General features: G+C 37.3%; 1 protein-coding gene across 2 annotated transcripts; it reads right to left on the reverse strand.

The window, feature by feature from the left end:
* Nucleotides 1-43: 43 nt before the first annotated feature.
* On the reverse strand, nucleotides 44-16,641 carry ttc21b (tetratricopeptide repeat domain 21B). Of its 2 annotated transcripts, XM_047815415.1 has the most exons (30): nucleotides 16,447-16,641; nucleotides 15,790-15,919; nucleotides 14,384-14,494; nucleotides 14,060-14,226; nucleotides 13,532-13,654; nucleotides 13,092-13,249; nucleotides 12,043-12,127; nucleotides 11,856-11,954; nucleotides 11,281-11,473; nucleotides 9,535-9,632; nucleotides 8,843-9,043; nucleotides 7,542-7,671; nucleotides 7,287-7,444; nucleotides 6,629-6,853; nucleotides 6,268-6,506; nucleotides 5,880-5,952; nucleotides 5,534-5,644; nucleotides 4,629-4,767; nucleotides 4,379-4,485; nucleotides 4,044-4,232; nucleotides 3,657-3,767; nucleotides 3,489-3,570; nucleotides 3,171-3,321; nucleotides 2,432-2,593; nucleotides 1,912-2,107; nucleotides 1,294-1,518; nucleotides 696-816; nucleotides 548-615; nucleotides 375-463; nucleotides 44-324 (listed from the first exon to the last, which is right to left on the reverse strand). In XM_047815415.1, the coding sequence occupies exons 1-29, from the start codon at nucleotides 16,477-16,479 to the stop codon at nucleotides 386-388; spliced, it is 3,963 nt and encodes a 1,320-aa protein (XP_047671371.1). In that variant the 5' UTR covers nucleotides 16,480-16,641; the 3' UTR covers nucleotides 44-324; nucleotides 375-385. The 2 variants fall into 2 exon arrangements, with proteins under 2 accessions (XP_047671371.1, XP_027020409.2); XM_027164608.2 differs by having other exon boundaries at nucleotides 44-463.
* Nucleotides 16,642-18,034: the final 1,393 nt, after the last annotated feature.

The raw sequence follows: 18,034 nt of genomic DNA on the forward strand, positions 1-18,034 counted from the left end.
ATATAGAAATAATTATGAAATGAAGAGTCATATCAGTTGTATAGACATTTCAACAAGAGTACGGATATCTTTTTAATATAACGTTTTTTTTTTCTGGGCAGATGACTTAATACAGCATCATTGAGAATAATGACTTAACGAAATATTACACATAATGAAAGCAACAATCACACCAAAATATCAAATAATAGTTAACAATTTAATACAAGAATTGTAGAATCAACATTTATAAACATCACTGTTGCTAGGATGCTAACACATTTTTGGTTTGCAGACAAGTAACACCGGTATTCACACACACACACACACACACACACACACACACACACACACACACACACACACACACACACACACAAACACAAACACACACAAACACACACTTTCAAGATCGCAAAGCAGCTCTTGCTTTGTCCAAAATGTCCTTTCTTATCCTCGGATAGTTTGGATGTGCATCCAAGACCTGAAGGAACAAGATTCTCAGTTATTTAGCTTTTGATGTAATCTTTTCTTTTTATTCAGAAAACTCATGAAAAAAATTACTTACTTTGTGACAAACATCTATGGCATCGACATGCCTCTTTGCCTTCAAATAGTTGAAAGCAAGTTTGTACCCTGTAACAAATACTAAAATATCAATATCAACATCTTCAAGGTTCACAGAAATATACAAATAAGAATAACTGAAAACATACCAATGGTTGGATTTGTCTGATTGCCATATTTCCAGGCCAGTTCATAGTTTATGGCTGCATCTCTGAAAGATTGCTCCTTCTCCATGATGTAGCCCATGTATTCATAAGCTTTGCAGCATGACTGGAAAACAGATAATATTCAGAGATTTCTAACAATATTACTTTTAATATTACAGTTATAATATCTTCTCCTGATGTAGGCATGCTGTTGCAGAACTTTAATAAATAATACCTGAAGTAAAAGCTGATGCAATTGCATTTTCAGTGGATAAATATGTTTATAAAAAACACTACATATATTATAAAGTTGATTGATCGGATGGAGGGATTAAGGTATTAGAATGCTTCCATAACCAAAGGTTCTCCTTATGGTACACCAACAAAATAAGAATTCAAAAAACTTAACATTCTATAATACACTGAATTTCTTTAACAGCATGCCTACAAATTATGAGAAGGATAGAAATTTAGTCCATGGCAGAGCCATTTACCACTATTTCCCCAAATGTTCAAAAGAATCTGACAGACAGTGTTCCCTCCAAATATAAGCAAAGATCAAGATCAAGGTATTGTAACCACTTTGCTAGACAATGCTAACCTTATTGTGGCGCAGGCAGCGTTTTAACAGATCTCCTGCCATGTCGTATTTGCCAGACTGGATGTAGATATCTGCCAGAAGCAACCAGCTCTTCTCAAACTCATCGGCATCAATAATGTTCCAGTTCATCTTGGCAATGCGTTTTAGCTGGTTCCTGGCTCGAGGAGTCTGTTTGAGGATCATGTAGGCTGTGGCCATCGCCAGCAGTGAAGGGACATGGTCTTTCTGTGGTTTAGGTGAGTAAGGAAGGAGTCAAAACTACAATGATATAGTCATCATGGGATCCAGTAGGACCCTGATCAAAATAAATCACTGAAGAGAAATAAATGCATGAATGAATAGATGAATGAATAAATAAACGAACAAAAGTAATATTTCACTGTTGTAAACATTGTCTTTTGATTTGTTTCTAAAACAGTAAAATACTTTACACAATGTTTACTAGTCTGTTTTAAAAAACTTTTCTTAGAAGGTGCCTTATCAGTGGAGGTGTGACCCAAGCCCAAGATATTCAAGATATCATAGTTATGTTTACAAAGGTGTGTGGACATAAGTGTGTGTATGCTGACTTATAGACCTTTTTTTACAATCAATCCTGTCTATCAGGATTTTGCACACCTCATTGTTTGCGATCTCGATGAACACTCCAAGAGCTTTTTCCACGTTGGCCTTCTGCTTGGTAGCTAGGTAACAGTAATGCTCAAGAATACGCAGCTGAGTGTGGCCTTGAGGTGTCTGAGGCTTCAGCTCCTTCACAAGTTTCTCTGCTGTTCGCACTGCCAACTGCTCTGACTCCTGCTTCTCTGTGGAGTTCCTGATATGGCAAATTATTAATCAGTACATAAAGAACAGAGTTTATTTAAATTGCCTCCAAACCCTTTAACTAAACAATTGAAGTTGTGGCAATGTTTGCATATATGATGGTTGTTGCCTTGGTTTTACAATGTTTTCTTAAAATAATCTTTATAAAACCTTATGCTTTGACCAATAAATAGTAGGAGCAACTTTTCAAAATATTTGTTCATTAGCCATATACAAAAAATTGGTTGTATTACACAAATCTTGTATAATTTTACTTTCCATTTATCCCACTGAATACTCTACACTTAGGTTGTATAGCACCTCTGTATTTACTCACCCCATGTCTCCATCCAGGTTCTCAAACACCTCACCTCCCATCGTCTCATTATCCGGGTTTAAACATATCTCAATCATGTTGTAGACTGCATTCTGACCCCAGTCATTGTCCTTGCGAGCCTTATTGAAGTGACGCAAACCCTCATTTGGTTCACCAGTGTACCTGACACATACAGTTTAAGGATAATCAAAATTTTTATTTTTCTGTCAGATTCATTTCAGGTTGGACTACGTGTCAAAAAATGTTTGACAAATATTTTTAGCATAATTTCTGAAAGTAGAATGGATATTTATTATTTAAAAAAAAACTGATCCTGATCATCGGTCACAGGCAGTCTAGAGTCTATTCCAGGGGAGTCGGGGCACATGGTGGGGGTGCTCTAGATGGGCTGCCATCCCATTACAAGGCACAATCACAAATGTTTGCACATTAAATTTAGAAATGCCTACAGCACATTCATTCCTTCTTTGGACTAGGACAAAAAACGGCATACCCAGAGCAAACCTGCAACCTGCAGACTCAACATGCAACATGCAGGGTGGTATGAGGCAAGCATGCCACCGTGCACCCAATGTTATAACATTAACCATTTAGAGAAAGTCCCACACAATGGGTAATCAACAATCTGCTGTAAAAATCTAGATAGAAATATTACAGATTTTCACAAATGGAGAAATTGAAATGGAGAAACATCTAGCTTTGAGGTTACTACAAGTAGTAGGATTAGTAGAAACCTTACCACAAGTAAAGGCCTCTGCAGTAGTTGTACCCTGGCTCAAACTTGGCCCTTGGTGAGTGTTTTTCAGCCATATCCAGAAATTTGGGAATCTCTTCCAACTTGCCAGCTCTGCGTAGCAGGTCAATCAGCCGGGACAGTGTTGGATAGTTGTCTAAGGGAGATTAGACATGGGAAAGACCTAAAAAAAATGCCACTGCTGGCCACCAAATAGCTCTGTACTCATGTTTCTCTCATCACTATCTCATTCTGATGGGATCCTGTGTGGACTTGATAAAGCCTGGGAAATGGCCAGGATATGGTAACTAAAAACTGTCACACCTGGTTTTCTCTCCAGCAACTGCTGGAAGTGGAAAACTGCCTGCTCATAGTCCTGTTTCCTGAACATCAGATCAGCCATCATCTAAACAAAGCAGAGAACACAGATGAATTGTGGCTTGCAGACAAAAATATGTTGAGCAAAAAGTGAGGTATTGTTCAGAGACTAACCAGTGTTGCTGCCTCATTGATGGGGTCATTCTTCAAAATGACACTACACTGCTGTTGGCAAGCCTCTACATCATCCAGAGTTAGATACAGCTGTGCTAGCTCCAACATAACCTGGAGAAACAGAAAGACAGGAAAAAGAAACAAGTCAAAGGAGACATTAAACCAATGTCTTACTACATAATACTTAAACCACATATTATGATGCAATATGTATAGAACACAGACTTTAAATTGTAATAATCACCAAATCATTTAATATTTTATAGTAAGCATCCTTCATGACATCCCACACTAAGCCTTATCACACCCAAAGCAGGAACTGAAAGCTCCTGAAACACAGCTGCAGAGAGACGAGCACACTACACACACTGATTTAACCGTGCTGACCTTGCTGTCACTCTCACAATATACAAGCGCTTCTTTGTAGAACTTGACAGCTCTCTCGTAGCCGCGCTGGTGGCTGCAGTGCTTGGCAATTTCAGCACAGATTTCAGAGGCGAGCTGCTTCTGCATGGGCACGGCATCAGGCTGCTCCAGCTGAACACGCTTCAGCACCTTCGCCTGCACATCTCTTGCCTGATCAAACACACCGATTAGTGATAATTACTGAGTAATAATAAATAAATAGATAGATAAATAGAAGATCCTGAAATATGCTGAAATAATACCACACGGACAAAGAACCAATCAGAAAAAATAAAAACAAAAAACAGCAGACTCACACGATGTAAAGAAAGCAAAGCCTCATCATTTTTATTGACTTTGCTTTGAATCTTGGCCAGCAGTATAAGGTGACGGCAGTCCTCTGTTAACAAAGGCAGTTCGTTCACTAAAAAACAGAAAATGATGCACAGAGTAGTTAAGAGATGCTTAGATATCTGCTACAAATGTTTGATTACATTCAAAGCTGATATAATTATCATCCGTGTTTGTGTTAAGCAGGTTTTCACACAATATGCATTAAGGACTCACCAGGATCGTGCGAAAGAGCCTCGTGCAGAACTTTCTCACAGCGTTCATACTGTTTTAGCTTCATGAGCAGTTCAGCCAGATCATAGCGCAGGAAACTCTGCTGACCACTCTTAAGAGCAGCCTCATAATAGTTTATGGCCTGAAAAAAAAAAAAATTGGCACAGCAGGGTAAGACTCACAGGCACAGACACCAATGATTTATAATAGTTAATAATAGTTTTATTTACATAGCAAGGATACTTATGATCCAAGCAAATAGTTTAAAATAAAAAAATAAAAAAATAAATTAATGCACAGGCAAGTGTTAAAAGAGAGAAATTTACAAAGGGCTCACATGACAATTAGACGTATTGAATAACGTCCATAGATATGAAGATGGCAAAACAGGAACAAGTAATAATATAGTGTATGGCATACTGTAACTTTGTTGTGTTTTTGAAATTTGGATCCCATCAGGATCTGATGGGAGAGTCTACCAAATTTTAAAAGCAAGTGCACCAAATAATCCATTTCATTTTTTTAATATTTGTTATGTTATGTTTTATACCCAATTAATTTTTTTCACTTTTTAAAAATATTTTTGTTTATTCTCATAGTTTTCCAGAGCTACTAAATTTATGCCATTTTTTAAAATGACATTTATCTCATTTATAAAACTGAGCATTTGAGGATTAAGGGCCATGCTCAGGGGCCCAGTAGTGGCAGCTTGGTGGTCCCGGGATTTAAACTCACAACCCTCTGATCAGTAGTCCAACATTTATTCTGTATAAATTATATGTAATGGCTGATGTTTTTTTAGAATTACAAATAAAGATTCAAGGATAATTCAAGGCTTGTGTATACAATGTAGGAGAGGATGTTTTGGTGAACAGTAAAAGAGGAATGGTGTATGATTCTATGTTTACCTTAACATAGTTATGGGTCTTGACGAGAGCTTTCCCAATCTTAGTAGCCACAGCACCATCTTCAGGGTTTCTCTTCAAAGCCTGCTCATAAACCTCTATGGCCATCTCAGGCTGAGAGATCACATTTTTATGTTCAGACACAGTAGTAATCCTGATATTCTTGACTGAGCCACTCCTCTTAAATAAACTAATTCGCCAAACCTATTGCACTAATATATAAATATTAGTACAATAGCTTTGAGCAAATATTGCTTAAGAATAATTTCACATGGCCCATTTAATCCTACCTATTTCAAGGAATACAAATAAAGTTTAAGTGTAATACGTAAGATCATTTAAGACCAACCTCTTGGATGTTCATATAGGCATCTCCTAACAATAAGTATGTATGTGAGCTGGGCATCTTTTCAACCAGATCCCTGTAAAAACATAGATATGTTTAGTTTTCCATTGGAATGCAATAAATGTCTGTGTATGTGTGTTTATGGACACAGAGACAGAACTAAAAGAAAGCAAATTTGAGTATTTCAGTGTCAGACAAGGCAGTGGATATGTCTTTTCTCATGTCCATCTGAGCATGTGAGATTTCAGATGGGATGTTTGTCTTTGTCAGGCCACAGTGGATCTGAAGCCAATCCCAGTGCAAAGACCAGGTGAAAGAAGCAAAAATTCACCTTGGATCAAAGTTCAAAGTTGACATTTAAATATCGATATGTAGTACAGTTCCCACTCACCTATAGCAGCTTACATATAGACGTTTCTCCTTCCTGTGGTTCAGGTAGACGTTTGCCATCTTCTCAGTGGCCTGCACAAAGTAGGGCTGCTCCTGTGTAATGTTTCTAAGCATGCTCAGTGCAAGCTCCGTGTCCCCACGCAACAGGGCAAGGTCGGCGTTAGCGATGGTGACACGCAGCTCTTCAGGAGAACCAGTAAACTCGTTTATAGCATCCTGCATTACTTTAGCCGCCTCGTGCTGTTTTGTTAATGCAACAAACATATCGAATGGAGTAGATAATGAATTTAAAATAATAAAATGCTTTATACAGTTACACTAAAAGCCAAGTAACTTTCACCTCTTATTACCCCAAGTGTTACCTGTTCGCCATTGAGCCAGAGTGCTTCTGCCAGCTCCAGATACACAGAAACACAGTCTGCAGTGCTGAGCTCCACTCTCCTGGCTTTGGTTTTGGCAGCGGACCCTACTCTTTTCACTCCTGGCAGACTCCTGGCCAAATGAAGTGTCTGAATGGCCTCCTGCAGCTCACCCATCTTTCTTTGTGTTTGAGCTTTAATTAGATGATACAGAGGGTGCTCCCTTACCTGCTCCACACACACACACAGACACACAGACACATTTTATATACACACACACACACACACACACACGTATATAATGTGTGTTTTTTGGTTGTTGTTTTTTTTGAGAGAGAGAGAGAGAGAGAGAGAGAGAGAGAGAGAGAGAGAGAGAGAGAGAGAGAGAGAGAGAGAGATTTAAGGATTTGCAGAAGCATTCCTTATAGACAATAACAGCACTGAACTGATTCCTGATTCCTGTATTAGAAATAGATTAGTATTTCCCCTCAATATCTAAGCAAATTTGAATGACTGGATGATTAACTTTATCTTATATAATAAATTATAATGTTCTTTCACTTATAGGTTGTCAATTATTGTGGCATTGACATGTTTTTCCATAATGTAAATAAATACATGAATAAATGAATAAACAAACAAATAAATAAATAATAGTCACCTCAAAATTGTGGCTAAGGCAGAGCTCTAGAGACTGAGAAGACAGTTTAAAATTGCCCTGAAGGAGATGGATTTGTGCCATGAGGAGGTGGGCATCTGCAAAGGAGGGTTTCTGTTCCAAACAATGTTGCAGGCTGCTCTGAGCTGCCTCTGTGTTCCCTAAACAGGCCAAAGACCAGTGTCAGCATCAATACTTGCAAGAGTTACAAGACCTCATGAGGAACCTGATGTTTGTTTTAGAAACAGAAACATTCACCTGACAGAAACCTGACTTTTGCCATCAAGAACACAGCCTGCAGGAGTCCAGGGACAATCTTGATGACTGTGTCTAGCACAGCTGCACAATGCTGTAGCTGAAGAGCAGGAGCCTGGCCCTGGGCTGGAGGCTGAGGGACAGAGAATATATGTATATGTATATGTATATGTATATATATATATATATATATATATATATATATATATATATATATATATATATATATATATATATATATAGATAGATAGATAGATAGATAGATAGATAGATAGATAGATAGATAATTAGATAGACAGATAAAAAGAAATGGCTATAGCATGCTACTAAACCTTATAATTATTAAAGCCTGTAATAGTCAGAAACTGTACAAATACAAATAAATCCACTCATAAAACCAAGTTTTCTTAAATTTGTTATTAAATTACAGTAAACATTAATTATAGACAATAACAGCTTTTACAGCTATGGTCTTCCATATTTTTTTAAATTGCTATGCTTCACAATTTCCAGGCCCCACTTTGCGAACTAGGGCTCTAGAGACCTGAGCAAAATTGAAATGTATGCAACCCAAAACATTGTACGTGATTTTGCTTCATGGTCTCATCTGTGACTTAAAACACATCTACATCTAAGATGTTGCTCATCCAGGCTGTGACTTACACATCAGGAGGCACTTAGCATGAGTGTATGTGGAGATATCAATTCCTTCGGATTCACTGGCAGTAGCATAGGCCACATCTGCTCACATAAAAGTGTCTGCTCCTTTTGTAGTGTAGTGTAAATATCCTTTTTTCCGACACTCACTATTTTAGTGTGTTCCAAACAAAGCATTAAACCGTCTTCCTCAGCACCAGCACTGTTGTTCTAGACCAACAGGTACAGTTATTATGCATGCCTTGTTTAGTCAGATAGTTTCTTGAATAACTGCTAATATGATCCAGCTTTTAAATTGTTTAATAATGCGTGTGTGAAAGTCACTAGATAAATGAATGAATCCAAGTGAAATTCAGCAGAATAACCTGGGATACATGTAGGGTGTTATTTGGTATTTGAATTAGTACTAAGTGGTGTTAACTCATGAGAAAACTAAACACACAAATGTTTATCAAAAAGATTGTATATTCTTGTAGTTCCTCTTATTCCTATAGTTATGGCACATATTTAAAAATGAAACACATACAATATTATTTTGCATAATAAAGTTTCAATCAGAAAACAAGGAAAAACTTCTACACTCAACCACATATGATGAAATAGTGTTTGGTGTCAGTGTATCCATCTGTGTGTAGTGTGAGACGGACCTTGGCAGGACAGAGTGCCAGATACTCCTTTGTGATCTCCAGCAGGAAGTCAGGGTTGAGTTTTTCATAGTATTCTACACTGAGTGGCAGGCCCTGTAGAGTGGAGAAGTGTGTGTCCACAGTGACATTCAGCAGGTTGGTTACTTCATGCTGAGACTTCCGTTTCCGAATAGCCAGGACTGCCCGCAAATACAGCAGCTCCTAATACACACAGCAACATACAAAACATCAAACAAGGATATTGGTCCAGGAGTTACAGTATCTACAATAGAAAGTTTCACAAAATTTTACTCTCTATTATGCCTATGACTTATATTACTTCAGTGAGAATTCTTGCTTAACTAGTAGATGGAGACTTTGTGTGTACTCTTCTACAGCTCAGCTGAACACATACTGTGCCGAACTGATGAGCTTCACATATCTGAATGGAAGACGAAATAAACTACAGATGACTCAATCTAAGCAAAACACAAGTAGCTGCATCAGTGAAATACAGTGATGCAGGTACTCCCTGAATATATTGGAACTTTCTAGAGTTCCCTGGTATTGCAAATGGTAGAATTTGATAGTCATACGATCAGGCCAACTATCAATATATAAAAATTTTGATTAATAAATATATTTGAAGATACATCTAGAGAAAGTCAGTGTTATAGTCTGCTGCACTGAAATCTATGTTTTTGGTGACTTACAGCTGATTTGCCAATGGACTGCTGGATTTCAGTGAGAAACTCGAGCTGCTGCTCAGCATCCTGCAGATGACCCTCACTCAGTTGGCAATGAATAATTCCTGCAAAATATAAAAGGTCTTTAAAATAGAGTATCACTCCAGATTGGCACAACAAAGTTCACACAATCTTCAGAAGATCGAATCCTGACAATGACAAAGCCGTCTGTCGCTGAGCCTAGGAAGCAAAACTGGCCATGCTTAGGTCAGAGAGATGGCATACGCGCTCTCCCCTGTTAATACAGTGATGCTAGCCAACTGCAGACATCTGTGACCTTATGCATGCAGAAGAGGCTTGAGAGTGATCTCTACCTAGTGCATGCTGCCAAGCAGAAAATGAGCAGGTTGGCTGGCTTTATGCACATCAGAAGAACCACATGTCCGTTTGTAAACTATTTGCCAAAGAATTTGAGATCTGACCATCTCACTTATATGTGCTTATTGAACATCCAATTCAAGATTTGGTCCCTCTTTGACATTAAAGTAGTAGTAATAATAATAATAATAATAATAATAATAATAATAATAATAATAATAATAATAATAATACACACTAAAGAAGACCAATAGATTTTGGAGCATGGCTGTGGGAATTTCCAGATTCTACAAGAAGAACATTACTGAGATAAGGATGTAGGCTGAGAGACCTGTGAAGCAGTCAGTGTTCTAATATACACCAAAGGTGTTCAGTAAGGTGGAGGTCAAGGCTCTCTGCAGACCACTCAAGATCTTCTATACCATGTTTTTATGGATCTCACATTTTACACAGAATCATTGACATGAAGGAACAGGTTTCAGCCTCTTAGTTTAAATTAAGAACTGTAATTCTAAAACAAATATTCAATACTTTTTTCCAATGTTATAGCAGTGGTTTAGGGAAGAATTACATATAGTTGTGGTGGTGAGATGTCTAGCTGACCTATGTTAGGGTAGACCTTGCTGGTGATTTGGCTGGGAATTGTTAGGTGCCCAAAATGGAGAGAAAAATGGAGGGGCGGGAGGCAGGGTTAGTTACACTCAAGAAATGTTGGATGCCATAACTAGTATGGTTATTGGGTGAGAGAGAAAAAAAATTCTAAGATATTTTCTATTCTATAAGACATTTTCTCAATACACAATTTACACGACAGTATTTGCAGTGCACACAAAATATGGTGCCATAATAAGAGCTTTACAAATAAAATAAAAAATCAATAATTAAAGAATAACCAAGCACAGAGACAAATAAACATTTACTAAGGTTACAAAATTACAAATTACAATTAGAAAAGTAAAGCAATTACAATATTAAAACAAATGAGAAACTACAAATGATTAAAATAAATTTTTCACCTCCAAACAGTTAGTTGTTAGAGTCAATAAAAGTTTCATTAAAACATACTGAAAAATACCCAAGAGACATAGGAAACGTATCACTATGTTAATATATGTTGATATCGATATTATAATGTCATATTCTCCAGCACTACGCTTGACCTTATGTTTAGTCATAAATATCCTGCCAATTGTAATTGGTGTAATTGATGTATAATAAGTGTCAATATTTAACTAATTTTATTTACCTCATCTTAGAAACACAGAATCTTATAAAGTATCTAGTCACGTAAAGAGACCTAAATTCTGCTAAATTTTCACTGATCCTTGTTGACTTTCTTCTGATTTGTCAGAGAGAGCTGAGAAGTAAAAGAAATCCAAATAAATTTATTTTTACCCATTAGAGCAGAGACACTGCTCTCATCCAATGTCATGGCAGTTTTGTACCACTTTATAGCCTCCTTGGCTCTACCCTGAAGGACAAGCTGGTAGCCCAGTTCAGTGGCCAGCTCTGCATCACTCGACGCCAGAGAGAATGCTCTCTCCACCAGTCTATGTGTGAGCTGCAGAATCTTTTCTGCTCTTCCACACTGTAGACAGGATAACATTATCAGTAAGGAGAATATGGTGGAATGCAGTAACTGTAATAATTATAACACATACAGTCTTCAGTCACATCTGGCCATAGATCAATATGGCAAAATGTACAACATCTTGTGATGATGTAGTTTATATTTACAGTATGTATCATCATTTATACAGCACCAAATTTCACATGCAGATCCTCCCACAAGATGTTTATTTAGCAAGATAGTTTATTTAGTCTCTAGTGTCAGCACTTTGTAATGACAACACCAATGTTTTCTCAGAAAAAAAAATAGTTATGCAATTCTGCATTTTTGTTTTTACTTTTATAACAAAATTAAGATGCTTACCCATGACTATGATCAGTGAATTCTGAAGAAACCTTACCCCTCGAGTGAAAGCTAAAGACATTCTGTAAAGAAGTTCTGGGTTGTTTGGCTCTTGTGACTCCAGGGTGCTGATAAGGTTCACCAGCTGTGTCTCTGACTGCAAACACAGAAAACAGCTTTAAATATTATTTTGCCAAATGTAACCGAAAGGGGTTTAATTTTAAGTAAAAGGGTCGGTGTCAGACCTCTCCAATGTCGCCTTCTCGGCACAGCGAGTAGAGTGCTAGCATTCTCAGTCCTTCCAGGTTGCTTCTGTCTTTCTGAAGAAGTCTAAATATAAAAGTTCACAAACACTTACATATTCTTATACACACACATTCGTTTATAATATTTTCATAGTTTTGTATACCCACACCCTTCGCTGCAATTAAAAACATTGCCAGAAACAGGCAAAAAAAAAATCGACAGAAAAATATGCTAAATTCAGTGAATGACGGGAACTTGAAATGGTATTTACAGTATAGTACAGATATAGTATTTTAAGCTACACCACTTATTATTTGTTGTTATTAAGAACAGAACATCTACAATACTCAAGACACTAATTGTTATGTTGAAGTTTCAGGTATGAAGATAATAACAGAATAAATTTCTTGTTTGTTTCTTGTTTCTGTTCTTTTCATTGTCCACTTTATGGTATATCTAACTTTCAGAATTCAAGATTTGCAACATGCACTACAGTAATAGATGATAGCCTATAACTAGCCTAACTAGAATAGAACTAGCCATGAATTGTTCATTCTGTAAATCATTCTCATGGCAAAAATTCTCAAGGAATTTTAATTTTGGAAAGAATGCGTACGATTCTTTGCTTTCATGAGGAGCTGGTACATTGGCACTACCAAACCCCACACCACATACTGAATGGTCTTTCTCCCCCTCACACACCCCCGCAGCAGTGCACTCTTAGAAATGTGTGGCTTTTGGGTTCAGCCTCAAAGGCTCCTTTGATTCTACCTCCCACTGGCCCTCGTCCAACAGGGAGTGGAGAACAGAACAATGACCCAGTCTTTCAGCCTGAATCTGTGGCATCACATTTGATTTTCATTTACACTCAAACACAGACTGACTCCCACGGCCCTGCCTTGGCCTAATGACTTTTCAGTGGTTTTGTTTAGAAATCAGGAACATACAACAGGCTCAGAGTATTTAAACTGCATATGTATTTCAGATCCAGTAGAAGCAACCTGTTGATCTAAGGTCAAAATGCACAAAGCAGTGAGAGAGGTGATACCTCTGAGCAGCATTCACAGTCTGTTCCCAGTCCAGTAGGTTCAACAGTAGCTTCATCTTCTTCACCAGAGCAGGTGTGAAAGATGGGTAACTAACAATGACCTGGTTTACTGTTTCTAAGGCACCAGAGTAATTCTGACGAACCTCATTATACTGCACCTGAAAAAACAAACAAAAAAAAAAACAAAGATAGAATATAATAGAAAGTCTCTGGAAATAACACATCAAAATGAGATAATCATGTGATTATTAATTTCCAGGTATTCATATTTCCATAATATTTTATCTTTTACAGCTCCATGAGAAACTTACAAACAGTAATGAATAATGGGAATGCATTACCTTTATCCCAGCACAACATACTGAGCTGTGTTTCGACAAGTGTAGAAACAGAATACAGGAGAAAAATGCTACAGATCATGTTTTGTTTGTCATAATTACCTTTCCCATCAGAGCAAAAATATTGATTTTCTCTTTCAGAGCTTCGTCAAAGTATTTCCCAGATTTCTTGGTGTAGCCATCTTTACCAGAAGTCAGGTCTATCCATCCTTTCAGTATCAATCCCTAAAACACACACATTCCAAACAGTCTTTAATATATATCTATTGATGATATATTTGATATCAGATTTGATTCAAAGAGCTTAATTTAGTAATTACAGCTGGGTGATTTGTCATTAATTCCTAAACAACTGTATCCCATCTACTGCTATAATGACATCATTCCCCTGTCCACCCTGTCCATCACTGGAAAAAGGATCGCCATACGATGTTATGTGAACAAACTAAATGTCATCAAATGTTCCTAAATTTAATCAGAAACCAAACAATACATCTGTATGGTAAGTGAATGTTTATATTAGGTTAGACTGAACTCTGACAGAGATAATTGCATTTGTGTTACATGATAAGTTATTTGATATTTCATTTAATTATTATATCTTAATACAAATCTTAATTTAGATCTTACTTCTGTGGAGCCATTGGAGATTTTGATCATCCGGTCTACATACTCTCTGGCCTTATCATTCCGCCCCAGGAGCCAGAGAAACATCCCAGCATAATACAGAGCTTTTGGGCTAGCACTCTTACGATTCTCCTTAACCTTCACATCAAGTTCTTGGATGGTGTCTCTGTCTGAAGCCAATAATACAATTACACATTCATTATTACACACAAGAGAATGGCTTATCTACCCAAATTCATAGCTATACAAAGATATTACTGGTTTCAAAACTGACACAGATTGAAAAAATGTGTGATAATGTGAGCATGTTAGATCACTGATGTCTACCTGGATTAGGTCTTTTTTTCTGGGCATAGACCAGAGCCATTAGTGTACACAATGATACATCTTTCTTATCCTTCACCTGTTCCAGCTCCTGAATGGCCTCTTGCACATGATCTACAGAATAAAATATGAGAGAACTTAAAACACAAACACACACATGCGCACACACAATTTAGTTTATCATACCTGCGGCACAACTCTAATTACTCAAAACTGTATGTGTTTAAAAAGAAAACTTTACAACACTCGTTGGTTTATATACACTGATGGATGATATATAAAAGCAAAAAGCTGAATAAATGAGTGGAGTAATGCAACAATGCTGCCTCACAGCTCCAGAGTCCCAATTTCAATCATGAGCTCAGGTTTCTGTCTCTTTTTTCGGTCTCATTCTATGTGGATTTCCTGTGGGGTTTCTGTCATGTCCCAAAAAACAAACATGGTTCTAGGTACACAATGTATGCCAAATAGCCTCAAGGTATGAAGGAGTGTTTAAAGTACATAGTTCACAGTTCCCGGTGATGGACTGGCATCCTATCTAAGATGTATTTGACTCTTTTCTAGAGATTCAGACCCTCCATAACCATGAACAGGATTATGTACTGTATGCATGTATGAATGAATCATAAGTGGATATGCTTCCAGAAGGCTGTACTGAATGATACAATTAATCAATATACATGCCCTGTGTCATGTATAAGCATGCTGAGCAGGACCACTTCAATTTGAAAACAATCAAAATGACCTTAAATGCTGATTTGGCTTCAGTCACACTGTTAACATTTCAATAGGAATGCTGACTGAAATAACATCAGTATTTAGATCTGTGGGAAATATATCAGTAGTATTATAAATTGTATTCAGAAGCACACAGGGAATAACTGTGAAGCTTGTGCATTAGTGCAATATGTAAGAAAAGTAAAAGTAACAGAGAACACAGGTGATTGAGAATGTCAGTGCAGCACATGATCAGACCATCAGCAATAACAGTTCATCTACAACCACACAGAGAGGCCTTTATATTCACTAGAGCTCCAAGTGAGCATCTTCATGCAAACACCAGCTGAGGGAAAACAAATGGTCTTTATCCAACTTTAGAATCAGGTCCAATGTACATAAAAGCTGTTCTGGTGGCTTTCGGTGGCTCTACAGTTTGTTTAAGTTATATTATCATTTGTCAGCCATCTACTTTCATATTCGTTTTATATAAACTGCATTGTATTATATGTAGACTACTCTCAGGATCTTACATTTCAACACTTACATCAGAGCTAACATCAGAAGAAGAAAATCTTTGTCTCGTATTATTAAAGTCAGCACTATTTAGTGCTTTCTTTGTACAGTTCATCCTGATTGAAGACGATAGTATGTTCCTTAGTCTGTCCCACTAGCAGTTCTATTGACTTTACCTTGCATGAGAAGGCCATAGGCGTGGAAAAACGTGTAGATTGGGCTATTGCTGAACTTTCGCTGAGATTCACTTGAAACTTTCAACACATGATTGGAATACTTCTCCTGGCAGTAATAAATGATCAGCACCTGAAAAGATTGGAACCCGTTTATGAAAGAAGTCACGTTTATACTTATCAAACATCATTACACACACACACACAAATAGCTAGACAGACAAACAGACAGACAGACAGACAGACAGACAGACAAACAAACAGACACACACACACACACACACACACACACACACACACACACACACACACACATAGCTAGACAGACAAACAGACAGACAGACAGACAGACAAACAAACAGACACACACACACACACACACACACACAAATAGCTAGACAGACAAACAGACAGACAGACAGACAGACAGACAGACAAACAAACAAACAAACAGACACACACACACACACATTTTTTTATACAACTAGTTTGCCAAATCTCCGAATGTAAGTAACTAAATGTATATTCGTGTCTCCACAAATCTAATAAAGTGTTAGTTATATTGTAGTGTAAATGACAATAAAACGTGTTTAAGACAGACTGCACACCGTTAGGATGAAGTGCAAGTTGTGGGGCAGAAACAATAAAGTAATGACTAACCTGTGTTATTTCTTCGTCCTCAACTTCAGTCATCTTTGTTCCTGTACCATACAGATACCTCCTGTAAACAGATTTAATGTGGCGATTGTAGAATTGCTTTCTGCCTAGTTTTTCGCCATCTTGGAGATCAAGCAAAGCGTCCTAGTAACCAAACAACCAGCGCCATTTTTTGTCTGGAAACAAGGAAGAGGATTAAATAAAAACTCCTAACAATTCGTTACAGGTCCACACGATGGCGCCCTACTCCTGAATAATTGTATGGAGTTAAGCGCTATGGTTGTGTTGTGTGACTTTTCTTCCAACCTTTTTGGAATATTTTGACACACGGTTGCACCTTTTGTTTACATAGTTTGTAACATTTAATTACAATTTGTTTAGTTATTTTATTTGAAATTTTCCCCACTTATATTTATATGTGTGTCTGCGCGCCCGCGTGTGTGTGTGTGTGTGTGTGTGTGTGTGTGTGTGTGTGTGTGTGTGTGTGTGTGTGTGTGTGTGTGTGTGAGAGAGAGAGAGAGAGAGAGAGAGTGCACGCGTGTGTGAGTGTGTGTGTATACCCCAGTACTGTTTTGGTACAAAATTATTTTATTAATTGTGCATTATCAAGTCCATATAAAAACATTTTAGAATTCCAAACATTATTCCTCTAAAAATAATCTTACAGAAGACTGCTTGTATAGAAAGCAACATTACATAAGAGGCCATATATATATATATATATATATATATATATATATATATATATATATATATATATATATATATAATATTTTTTTTTTCTTGGTGTAGCCTTCTTTACCAGGAGTCAGGTCTATCCAGCCTTTCGGTATCAACCCTGAAACACACACATTCCAGACAGTCATTAATATATAATATATATATTAATACACGTGTATATATATATGTGTGTATGTGTCAAATTGGTCAAACTGATAATTATTACTGGTGTCAAAGTGTCTACAATTACTTGCAAAGCTGTGTACATCCAAAGTCAGCAAATATATTGCTTGTATTTGAGACTTCAAGACAACTTTCTTTTTTTCACCTATTCTGTTCGGGTCTTAACACTGATAGAAGGTACAATATTTTGAATGAATGCAAACTTTGTGTTGGGCCGTGACCGCAGTGATCACATGACCCACATCTGAAAGAAAGTCAAATGCTGCACTAATGCCTGGGGCTCCCAATTGACTCTAATGATAGTCATACCTAAAGGGAGTGCTACACAGCCTAATAAAAGGCACTCATTTGTTATATTATGCATAAAAAATAAAACAGTCTAGGCATAGGGCTTGGAGCCAAATTAATTTATTTCACAACTTTTTTATTCATTTATCTTTAGTAACTGCTTTATCTTGGTCAGGATCCTATCATGGTAACATTAGGTGTGACATGTGAGAATTCACCCAGGATAGCATACCAGTTCATTGCACCATGCACACACACACACACACACACACACACACACACACACACACACACACACACACACACACACACACACACACACACACACACACACACACACACACTCACACATGCACACACACACTCACACATGCACACACACACATTCAATGTGAAATAG

The sequence above is a fragment of the Tachysurus fulvidraco genome, chromosome 6, assembly GCF_022655615.1.
Source record: "Tachysurus fulvidraco isolate hzauxx_2018 chromosome 6, HZAU_PFXX_2.0, whole genome shotgun sequence".
Taxonomy (NCBI): Eukaryota; Metazoa; Chordata; class Actinopteri; order Siluriformes; family Bagridae; genus Tachysurus; species Tachysurus fulvidraco.

Coding starts and splice junctions, on each gene's coding strand:
- ttc21b (XM_047815415.1), bottom strand. CDS start 16,479: ATGACTGAAGTTGAGGACGAAGAAATAACACAG. Junction 4,486..4,628: donor GGCTCTTTCGCACGATCCTG/GTGAGTCCTTAA, acceptor TCTGTTTTTTAG/TGAACGAACTGCCTTTGTTA. Junction 2,594..3,170: donor TGCAGAGGCCTTTACTTGTG/GTAAGGTTTCTA, acceptor TGTATGTGTCAG/GTACACTGGTGAACCAAATG.